The sequence below is a fragment of the Gymnodraco acuticeps genome, unplaced genomic scaffold, assembly GCF_902827175.1.
Source record: "Gymnodraco acuticeps unplaced genomic scaffold, fGymAcu1.1, whole genome shotgun sequence".
Classification (NCBI taxonomy): Eukaryota; Metazoa; Chordata; class Actinopteri; order Perciformes; family Bathydraconidae; genus Gymnodraco; species Gymnodraco acuticeps.
The window spans coordinates 3104691-3116570 of record NW_022989947.1 but is presented as its reverse complement, the minus strand read 5'-3'; the positions used below and the strand labels follow the sequence as shown (position 1 = coordinate 3116570).

Genomic DNA, 11880 nt, shown 5'->3' with positions numbered 1-11880 from the left:
CTTAAGTATTATTTTAGTACATTTGTATGTACCCCGTCTTGTATTCTTGTTCTGCATCCTTCTTTTTGCCTTACAACCGAATAATCATTACTCCGTATCTCTTTGTTCTGTACTGCACTGTATATGGATGGATGACAACAGAGCATTTCTTATCCGTTAGCAGTCTCCAATTCAAAGAGACTCGTAGAACTGCTAGCAGAGTGAGACATCTTCATTTCTCTGACTGGGCCCTGTGGAGCTTTGCATAGTGGCTTGTAGCTAGCTGCCCCCTGCTGATAAGACAATAACACCAACAGGAAATACTTTTTTTGGGCCACATCTCCCTATAAACTCTATAATATCCTAATATTGCATATGTACACATAATGACATAGGATAAAAGGTATATAAATTACAGGATACTATAGGATTACATGGAATATTGTAAACCAGTGAGAAACATATTTAAAAAGAAAATGACACATTCAATACAAGAGCCCAAAGATCAACTAATGAGCTAATTTATTAAACTAAACGTGATCAAGAAAACAATACGTATAAAAATAAAGAAAATAAAGCTACGACAATCATCCAAAGTCAACATCCCTCAGGTCCTTGAGTCCAGTATGGGCTAAAGGGTTGGCCCATGACTGAACTGTGTTGAAAATGCAAAGTGTTAAGAAGTGTTTTGTTGGCACAACAGAAGATGCATGACAGTTTGGGACTCGTAATGCACAAATCGTCATGAGCTAATGAAATAGACATTAATATACAGTAGATATACTGTATGTACAGAATCACAAATTGATGTGTTTTATACCCACACAGTTTAAACATAATATAAAAAGGCCCATGTTCTCTACCATATACATGATCAACTCTAAGATGGCGAGTTTGGGAGGAAAATAAGGACATTTCAAGTAGAAAAACAGCACCATGCATCAAAAAAAATGATATAACCCACTAGGTGTATTTTCATTGCAAATGTTCACATGTGAAGTGGGTGAGGTTAATCCAAAGGCCCCATGGGTAAGTGTTTTAAGAGTTTCCCAGCATGCTCATCCCACAGTCAGCTCCTGAATCTGGGCAAGCATCCAGTCGAGCCAGTCTGTTCTGCTCGATTGCGATGGCCTCGGCCGAGTGCTTGCATTTCTCTGATCCACACTGACAGGTGAAGTACTTGCTCTTAATGTCCCAAAATCGGTCTCCATAGTCGAATCTGATGAAACAGGGAAGAAAATATATATTTGTAAAGCTGTTCATCGAGGTTACAGCCAGATGGAGTTTCAGACAGATGAGTTGTTAACAAATAAGGGTCCTTCATTTGTATACAATACATAATGTAAGGGAGAAATGTAAGGGAAAGGATAAACAGGAGAGGGTAGAGAAGGTAACTAAGGAGGAAGATTAACGAATAAATCATTGGTCCCCGACTGCTCTACTTAGTTACAATACAATACAACTTTATTTATAAAGCACTTTAAACCTCCAGACCAAAGTGCTGTACAGGCAAATAGATAAAACAAAGAATACAAAAAAGTAACACAGCTCAGCTCACACACCATAAAACAAGTACAAGTAAAAACAAAAAACAATTTAAATGCAAAAAAGCAACACTGTGAAAGATGTTGAAACGCCAAATGTTAAAACGCTAAGGAGAAGAGGTGGGTTTTAAGAAGCGATTTAAAAGCAGGCAGTGTGGAGGCCTGTCTGATCTCCAGGGGCAAAGCGTTCCACAGGTTGGGAGCCGCTACAGAGAAGCAACGGTCCCCTCTGAGCTTTGACCTGGTTTTAGGCACATTCAGGAGCAGTTGGTCCGCTGACCTGAGAGGGCGGTTCGGCGTGTAATGCTGTAGCAGCTCAGCAAGGTATGGTGGGGTCATGCCATTTAGGGATTTAAAAGTAAATAAAATAATTTTAAAATGGATCCTAAAATAAATTGGCAGCCAGTGGAGAGAAGCTAAAACAGGGGAAATGTGGTCATACTTCCGTGTGCCAGTTATTTTCATATTCTTAGATTTGTATAGTATACATGCATTTCATTTATCCGTGTCTGTTTTTCTTTTTTTAAGTTAATGATTTTGAAAAATAATTGACATTAAAATGATTTTATAAATGATTTTCATAATCAATTAATGTGCAGATTTGTTCCTCCCATTTAAAAATGTCAGATGTAAGATTTCCAGTTAACTATTTCATAAAACAAAGAAAAGCACAACATTTACATAATTTAGAGGCTGAAACAAAACATTAATAAAATATAAAAACAAGGAGGGAAATAAAGAAATAAGCTCTGAGCAGGTGATCATAAACGTCTCAGCTTCTCACCCCAGCTCCTGTCCGCTGAGGATGTCTCTGGAGCTGAAGAAGGCGATGCGGGGAAACCTCAGGTCCTGGTGCAGCATGAACACACGCACCGGGATGAGGTTCGGGTCACACAGGTGGTTGATGAAGCGGCTGATGTTGCCATAGTACCGGGCATCAATGCAATACACCTCACCATCCTTTAGCAAAAACAAAGAAAACGTGCATCGTTTTAGAATTCAATCCCTATTCAGTGCTCCAGTGAAAATGAATATGATGAATGAAAATGTTACACGATTTAAATATGCTTTTGTATAAGATGAAATCCATCTAAATACGGAGACAGGCCACCAATGAATACAGCTGATGTTTTTTGCAGTATTTTACAAATAAATAGTGTCCGAAGCAGAATTTTAATAAAATTTGACTCCACATGCAAACATCTTTTGCCAATTTTAGATAAACTCATTTGATTGATTCTCTACATTAAGGAGGTGATTTATTAAAAAAAGTTGAAGTTATAAGTTCATCTAGTAGAAATGTAAGGCTGAAACGATTTTTCCCATACAAAATGTTAGCTGAAAGACTGCAGTAAGCTAAAACCTAGGAGGTTTTTACCCAGCTCAGCAGCGGATGTACTGTTTTTTTCTCCATGAGTTAAGTTCTGGCTAATTATTCACTTTAATAGTTATGTATTATTGGTTATACAGGAAATATAGCAAATGTTCCTTGTCATGTTTTCCCCTCCTGTCATCTCTGTTTTGATGAAAAACAAAAGCATTTTCTCTTGAAAGGTTTACCTTGTTGTCCAGGTCAAACAGGTAGGAGTCGTCTTCTCTAACATCGGCCTCTGCGTCGGAGATGAGCTCCCCTACATATCTGAGTGGAGGGAGGTAGAAAAGCTTATTTTCCAACCTGTAGCTTTTCACATACTGTAAAACAACCTGTTGTGTGTAAAACAATCCTCTCTTACTCGCAGATGAAGCTTCCCTGGGGAATATCTTGCAGAGCTCGAACTCCCCAGCCCATTTTCTCAGTCCTGTAGAGCTGAAGACGAACTCTGAGGGGAAACAGGACGAGGGTTCAGACTCAGAGTGAGCACTGCGGTTATTTGTCATGCAGGGGCCAATGAATACATGTTTTGCAACAATTTGTTGCAGCCATATCCAGCTCTTTCCTTCCAGCCAGTCACTTCACAATGTCATTTTTTTGTTGGAAGGTCGTCAGTGACATTTGTTGCTGTTAAAACTAGTTAAAAAACCTGAGTGGTTGATAAACATTACGTTGGACGAGTTTAATTCTTACTTGATGCCTGCCTGTACCACTCTATTCTTGCATGTTCGGTAACAGGAACACGCCATGTTGCATTCAAATATTAGTGGAGGCTCAATTTTGTTGAATTCCTGGAGTAGTCGCTGGTCCTAAAAAAAAAAAAATAGTGTAATAAATTGAGATTAGTATCACTTCTTTAGTTTCCTCTGTAAATAATGAATCCTTTTCATTGATGCATGGATCTCACTGACTGAACCAAAGCTCATTTCTTCTCATAATTGCAGAATGTACCACATTTTCAAGTCAAGGCTTTGAAAAAGTTTTTTTTACCATAATACATAATTAATTTGGCCTTAAAACAAAATGTATTTTTACCTTGTCGTACCAGCAGCGGATACTCAGTTGTCCACAGAGGCAGTTACTAGACGAGCAGTCATCAGTGCAGCTACAGTGCTAAAGACAACACCATTAACATGTATGAGTTGCATTTTCATTGCAAATTACAATATTATTTGTTAGTAAAAGAAAGAAAATTATGAATTTTTAATGAGAGCGTGGTATAATATTTTACCTGCAGGTGTGTAATATTGCGGTCTATGTTCATTGCCGAAGTTTCACAATTTTCTGAAACGTATTTGTAGTCTGACGGACAGCCCTCGTCGTCCACTGCGTTCACACAGGGAATCGGGACGTTCTCATAGCCCTGTGCAACGTCACTGAAAAATAAACATGGAGTCAAATCATAAAGAATAACAGGAAACAATCTTGTAATAAAGAAACAGTTTCTTTTTTAAAGACATGGCTCCACAAAATAACACCAACCTGCAGATGATTTTCTCGGTCCGAAGCATACGATTGGTTATTCCCCTTCTTAGCTTCCTGTTGATCTGGAGGGCGACCCACACTGGCGTGTCGGGCCGAGCGAGGCTGAGAGGCGTGTCTCCTTCCCTATTCACGACGTCAATGTCTGCACCTCTGGACAGGAACAAGCTGCAGAAGAAACAGTTGGAAAATTGATGGGTGCTTTTGGCTCCAGAAAATGCAGAGAATTCATATGACTTCAATAAATAGGCTTAAGTTTATGATGACATCGACTCACGTAACACATTCCAGGAAGCCCTCTCTGGCGGCGATGTGAAGCGGCGTATCTCCGTGCAAGTTAACTGAGGCGAGGGAGCAGCCAGAGTTCATGACCAACTCTGCTATATCCACATTCCCTGCATACGCTGCCCAGTGGAGGCACACGTTCAGCTCCTGTTGGGAGGGAAGAGACTGATTCAAGTAATAACCTTTAACATTTTCATGCAACTTACATATAAAAGAAAACATAACATATCGGGTATGTCATTCTTCTGCAGATGCTCCTGTTCAGAGCCCAGGGAGATTCCTACTAAGGCTTGTCTTTTTTCACTGGTCAGTGAAGAGGAGTCAGCAGGCAGAACAATCATTACATTGTCATTACAAAGTCAATTACATTGTTATTTTTATAAAAAATTGACTAGTAGTAAGCCGCAACGGCAACAGGTTCTTGAGCATAAAGTCATAGAAGATATCAGACAGATAGACAAATACACAACATGCACAAACGTGATCTATCCCCCCCCCAAAAAAAAACACACACTTGCTGATTTGCAAATATAAAAACAGGCATACTCAAAGGAGCAGCTACAAACTAAGCAAAAAGGCATTTTACATGTAACACCATCTCCAAACCTCAATGAACTTGAAGAAACTTACTTTATCACTAATGGTGACATCAGCACCTCTGTTCAGCAGCACTTTAATCACATCTACGTGTTTGTGCTCTGCAGACCAGATGATGGGCGTCCAGCCCCCGGTGTCCTGAGATCAAAACGCCAGGAAGAATCGGAATCAACCGAACCAGTAAAACAGATATGATGGTCAAACTGACATTAGTTATAGACAAGGAGTGATCTGTTGGGCCTTTAATACATGTGGGTGCTTCCTTTACCTGTGCGTTAACATCAGCCTGCCCTGTTTCCAGCAGCATGCTGACAATCTCCAGGTTTCCCAGTTTGGCTGCGTGGTGGAGGCCAGTGTATCCATCCTCCTCCTGAAGACATCAACAAACACTGAACTCCATATCAACCAAACCCCTGAAACTTCACATTTATCTTTTCCATTGTAGGCACTAACAGACACTCACAACATGATAGACGCAGGCTCCGTTCTGGACCAGATAGTGAGCCACCTCAATGTGGTTGTTGATGATCGCCTCAAGCAGAGGGGTCCTACGGTCCTTGTCCTGGGCATCCACTTGAGCTCCGGCCTGTTAGTACACATTCAAATATAACTATTAATCTTTGGTAAAGGACCAGGAAGGATTAATTAAATACACAGAATAATGAGCTCTGTGTTTTGAGATATGCTTTCAATAATACAAGCAGTATACACGCCTGAGCAATAGAGCAAGCATAGCCAAACATTCCTGTAATACAATGTGTATCTAAAGTAATAATATCTGACTGTTTCATCTGTTATATATGAATAGGCATTTTTCTTTTTCTCACCGATGCAGGTTTTCTCATATTAACTCTGGACATCAGCTGCAGTTGTAATTAGCCATTTGTACACACTTTCTCAAAATAGAAACGTTTCCTTCACAACAGATTACAGGAATGTATCTTCATGGAGTGTAAAGCATGTGTCCTAATCACCCAAAAAAAACAACGGCAGATGCAAACAAAGTGTTCACCTGTAGGAGAATGTAGCAGACTTCCAGCAGGCCTCTCTGAGCTGCAGCATGGAGAGCAGAGCGCCTGTTCTGGGATTCAGGCTGGTATGTTGGATCTATGCCCTCCACTGTGAAACACACACAATGCACACAGTTTTAATACACAAATATTGTACAAATATATCATGATTTCAATGTTTTCAAGCCCACTCACTCAGCATGAGCAGGACTCTCTGCACTTCCCCCTGCTTGGCAGCCGGGTAGAGCTGGCGGGAGTGGAACCTCAGTTTCTTCCTCCTGGCAGATCATAAAAACAACAACCACCAACTTAATTTCAACTGGTCTGATGTGCAGTTGTCCACAGAATGCTCCTTTGAAAGAGTCAAAGCAAACCTGAACATGATTAAGAAAATACTTTACATCATTGTACAAGTGAAAACAGTCAAATCTAAACTCCAACCTCTCGGTGTCCTGTGTGAGGATGGCCTTCTGCAGCGCCGCCCTGCTGGGCCCAGGTGGAAGTGCACTGGGGCTGATGGGTTTCCCATTTGGCATACAGAGGGAGGGTCCCACGCTGTCCACCCCCTCCTCTGCCGGGGGGAGGGTGGCCTCAGTGGCTGCAGAGGCTACAGGCTGCGGAGGCTGCTGCTCTACTGCCAGTGTCACCAAACCATGGCTATGTATGCGTGCACTGAAAGAGGCGAATAAGGAGCGCAAAAGGAAAGAAAATGTAACTTTTACAGTTTAATGGAACCGATCAATTTCTCCCAGGTCATCCAAATTTACCTGACAGGTCTCTCTGGCATCTTCCCATCCTTCATCCCTCCTGTTGAGGCTGTGAGTGAGGGTGCGGTGGGGGCGGAGGGCGGCAGTGACGGGGTGGTGGTGGAGGAAGCAGACATGGTGACGACGGTGGTTGCCGAGGATGTGGCCGAGCTGAAGGATGGGATGGTGACCTCCTGGGCCTCAGAGGCATCTTCCCCGCAGTGAGGACAGAAAAGCATGCCGCCGCCGCCACCGCCGTTTGATCTGCTGCGCCCACCGCCCAGCACCGTCACACAACCACGGTGGAAACGGTGAGCGATGCGCTGGTCTGGGCAGCACTCTAGAAACGTGCCCTGAAAGAGAAAAAAGGAAGGAATCAAGAAGGAGAAAACCTTCATTTTAAGCCATAAGTTATTGCTTGTAAATCCCTACAGTAAATGGGTTAAACTCTTTACCACGAGGCAGAAGTATCCACACCCAGGGCAGCAGTGGTGTTTGACCATGTGTGAGCGGTGGATCTCACAAAGCATCATGAGGGGCACCCGACTGGACGGACGCATGGTCTCCCCTTTCATAGTCCGACTGGTACAAGCCCTCAGCTGAAAGACAAGATACAGTTTGAGATGTGAGCTTTATAAACTACAACAGACCAGCAGAGACGTCATGCTGCTCTCGAAATCTAAAAAACACAAACCTCTCCATTGATGCTCTCAGTAGCCATACACTGTCTGCTGATGCGGTGGCTGCTGCTGTCCGCCCGGGGAGCCTCCATCCTGCAGCTGCAGAGAGGAAGCTCCTCCAACCGCTCCGTGTCTCCTGCATCACTTCCTTCTGCAAAGGGAACAGAAAGATTGAAACGTTTATGGTGTTTGTCACCAAGAGAGTATGGTCACCAAAAGGTTGGGAGATTGATTCTATTTCAGTCTGTCCATTGTCTATTTTTAGCAGTCATTTGAGAATGTTGGGGTAAGCTAGATCCCAGCATTGACAACTCAGCCATTTCAAGCTTGTTTTTGACTTTTTTCAGATTTACAAAAGGGACACGTATGTATCATTAACTCACCGTGATGAGGAGAAAGAGTCAGACTGTCGGCAGCGGAGATGTCCAGAGCACCCAGAGGAACCTCCGTGTACTCAGTGGCCCTTCCTGCTGTAAACCGGATAACAAAGTATAAACATTGGTCATGAGAAAGACATGTGCAGATCTTTTTAACTGCACTCCGAGACATATTCAGCGCATTGGAGATCTTTCTGTATCCTTCCCCTGACTGGTACATGTTAATAAGTGGGAAATTGGCAAAGCAATGGCTCTAGTTTCCAGACAGAGGAGGAATCAAAGCTTAAAATCACTTTTTTCTCTTTGATCATACGCATGTGATCCTCATTCAGCTTATGGTCTCGCCTTAACTGACTGCACCAGTGAGCATGTAGTTGGATCAGAGTAAAGGGGGCTGAAAGCTTGCTTTATAAATGATATGTATATTTAACCCACTGAGTAAAGTCACTCACCTCCCACTGTCTCAACCACGTCAGCCGAGATTCTCTCTTTTTCCTGGTCTGATTGCTGCCACGAAGACTCCTCGCTCTCATTTCTACTCTTGACAGTTCTCTTTGTTTCAGACTCTGAACCCTGCAAGGGGAGATATATTGTCTGTGAAGGGTGGCAACACATAAACTGGTGATTTTAAAACACCAAACAGAAGGTGGCATGGAGATGCAGGATTGAGGTGTCCTTTTTTTAACACAAGCAACACGACAGCGCACATTTTGATGATCATGTAGCATATATGTTTGCATCTCTACGGTTTGCATGGACGCACACACATATTTCTGCCACTGTTTTCCCACTGTTGATATAGTTAAAAAATGAAAACCTTTTTATAATTATATATATATAAATCTTCATATTATAATTTATATAATATCTATTACTAGATAAGAATGTAATTATCAAGCTAGTGAAACAAGTAAAAGCACTCACATGATCTGACATGTTCACAGACCCCTCTATGTCTTTACTTTGTCTTGCTTCCGCCCCACCATCTTCAAACTATTGATGAAATTTGACAATAGTAAAATAAACAATTATTCCTTCAGTTGGTTAAAAAAACAAACATGCATCACATACATATGCTAATATTTGCATCAATAACAACTGTATGTGAACCATAAGTAGATCTAAGCGTCAAACCTTTTCTGAATCTTGCATGGACGGACTGGAAATAGGAATTTTCTCGGCAACTTCCTGCTTTAATTTCCCAACACTGCTGTTGCTCTTCTCTGGTGCAGTTTTGGTAACAGTCTCCACTTTTTTATGAAATAACGTTTCTTCCTGAGTTTTGAAAGGAAAAAAAACATTACATTCAATCAAATTGCATGTAATCTGATGAATAAAAGTGAGTTATGTGCGGGCAAAGACATGATCTTACCACAGTTTGAGCATTTTCTGGAATGTTTTCTGATTGCTCAGGCATGTCTTCAGATAAATGACCAAGTTTTCTCCTTTTTGCAACTATTGAAAAATTAAAACCACAACATTTATTCATAGAAACGTTATTATTTTCCAGAGGTAAACATTAGTTAGCGTGAGTATGCGAAAGCCACTAACCCTGTTCAATTTCAGAGGATCCTGAAGGTATCACAGGCGCTTCAGTGTGGCTCATCTGTGAAATAAAAACCGTCAATACCGTCAATTGAGCAAATACTAGACAATGTGTGTTTTGTTGGAGGCTGAATTATAATCACTTTTTACATTTTTAAATGTTTACTCAGGTCAAGGAAAAAGGACCCAAATCAATATTCAAGACAGAGTTACACATTCTCGTTTACATTTGAATACAAAAGCCCTGCTTTGTAGACTCACCTGCCCGGTTGCAGGCCTGTTCATGGTCTTTCGAGCCCGATGAATCTTGGTTGGGGGAGGGGAGACAGAAGGAGATGAGGAAGCTGTGGCAAACGAGGAAGAAGAAGAAGAAGAAGAGGAGGACGGGGAAGGAGAAGGTGCCAGGACGGATTTACTACTGCCGGGTCCAGAGACACTCATCTTAGCTCGGCCAGGGGACAACACTGAAGACGTCGAAGGAGAGGGGGACAATGACGGAATGGACTTTGCTGCGTGTCCTTGAAGAGAGAGGTAAAGACATTACTGTGAATTCATTGATAAATCTTTTTGAAGCCCTTCAATCATTTGAAACACATTCAATCTGACTCAAGCAAATGTGTTATTCTAAAAGGGTTCAAGGAACTTAAAAAACGAATCGCAAACTGCTGAGTTTATGCTTCATGTCAAATTAGGTCATTGCTTCTACTGATTGCAAATAGCCTTACCTGCTGCTGCTTTGCTAGGGGAGGACGCAGGTGACCACTTCTCTCCCTCCTCTCCAGCTTTGGAAGAGTCCTTTCCAGGTTGCAGAGATGACAACATTGATGCAATACCACCCATGGGCTCTGTCTTCTTGGGGACAGCAGCTGTGGTGGATGCTGCATTATCTGGAAAAGTAGTAAAAATACAAAAATCAGACAATAATTCAGCGTATTTGAGTACCTCAAAAGCACAGATTAAACTATTAAATTATATCTCCCTCTATACATACCTTCCTTTACTTGACTTGGACCAGGTAAGGACTCTTCTGGTGTTTCTGAGTCATTTCCTTCAGGAGGCTCCTGGCAAAGAACCAAGAAAAAAAGAATGTAAGAAAACATCAATCTGTTATTTAAAAAATATCCATTTATTCACTGCAATACACTGTAACAGAGACACATGAGGAGCAATTTAGATGCAAATTAGCTTTGGAGTAATGTAACGATGTACACAACTGGACCCTTTCACACACTATAAATCTAAAGTACTAATATATAATGGCAGTTCTTTGTAGTTTTACCAGGTAAAAAACAAATCTTTCAACTGTTTGATGCCTTGGCTTGTAAGTAATGCAATATTTTATCAAATGGAGAATGGATAACTTGTGTGTAATAAGGAGGATAAGTGTTGTTTGTGATCGTTATTGTGGTCATTATAATGTAAATAATTAGTCAATCTTTTCTACACCTATATTCACATAATTATATATACAATAGTCCTGTCTGTTCTTTACCTTTATTTGTCCGTCTTTGTTGTCCTTGTTCCTAGCTGTCCTTGTATGATTACAAATACTGTTACTTGACCTAAAGTGTGATTCTGATTGTCCTGCTTGCTTTATAAATCTGTCAACCAATGGCTGATGGTGTCTGTTCTTACGTCAAATGCCGCCATCAGTCAATCAACCCATTCATGCATTTCTACACATTTCAAAGCATCGGAAAAAAAACGGAAAGCAGTGAGATTCTGCACACTTACTTTATAAAATCCTCCCTCGAAATCCAAATATGTAAATATGTAAACATGACAATGTGTCTTGTGCGTAGACTGTGGGTCTTAACATTAGCTTTGAAAACTGAACATACATCATACAAGAAGCAATATACTATACAGAAACCGCAAAACATAACAAGACTAACGCAAAATGATGAAAATGCAAGGAATAGAGACAGAGGAACCGACGAGATAACCAAAACATTAACAACATAAGAACAATTTAACACAAAACATGTTACAGGCTAACGAAGCTAGCACTGTAGCACAGCTTTCAACAAAGAGCTCCTATACATCGACAAGGAAAGACATTTTGCATCATGACAGATTGCTACTCTGGTGGCGTGCTTTTGCTATGTATGCTAATGTGTTTACAAGTTGTGAAACAAATGTTAGTGTCGTTAGCATGCAGTTTTGAGTTGCAGAAAGGCTTCGCTACCTTCGTTGTTGTCTCAGATGCCGACATGTTTCGCGAAGCAGCGCATAAACGTAAAAGGACGTGCCGCGTCACCAC

The 11880-nt window shown here is 41.2% G+C and overlaps 1 protein-coding gene across 4 annotated transcripts; it reads right to left on the bottom strand.

The window, feature by feature from the left end:
* Positions 1–468: 468 nt before the first annotated feature.
* On the bottom strand, positions 469–11847 carry ehmt2 (euchromatic histone-lysine N-methyltransferase 2). Of its 4 annotated transcripts, XM_034210370.1 has the most exons (29): positions 11806–11847; positions 11110–11149; positions 10609–10678; positions 10343–10504; positions 9879–10135; positions 9624–9678; positions 9445–9527; positions 9207–9347; positions 8997–9065; positions 8525–8645; positions 8079–8165; positions 7710–7846; positions 7471–7614; positions 7037–7368; positions 6711–6941; positions 6465–6547; positions 6272–6378; positions 5723–5845; positions 5528–5629; positions 5293–5397; positions 4655–4809; positions 4378–4545; positions 4127–4271; positions 3931–4008; positions 3589–3704; positions 3257–3343; positions 3084–3162; positions 2308–2483; positions 469–1198 (listed from the first exon to the last, which is right to left on the bottom strand). In XM_034210370.1, the coding sequence occupies exons 4-29, from the start codon at positions 10455–10457 to the stop codon at positions 1018–1020; spliced, it is 3477 nt and encodes a 1158-aa protein (XP_034066261.1). In that variant the 5' UTR covers positions 10458–10504; positions 10609–10678; positions 11110–11149; positions 11806–11847; the 3' UTR covers positions 469–1017. The 4 variants fall into 4 exon arrangements, with proteins under 4 accessions (XP_034066261.1, XP_034066259.1, XP_034066263.1 ...); XM_034210368.1 differs by lacking the exon at positions 11110–11149 and having other exon boundaries at positions 11806–11839; XM_034210372.1 differs by lacking the exons at positions 11110–11149; positions 11806–11847 and adding an exon at positions 11352–11719.
* Between the last annotated feature and the right edge of the window lie 33 nt (positions 11848–11880).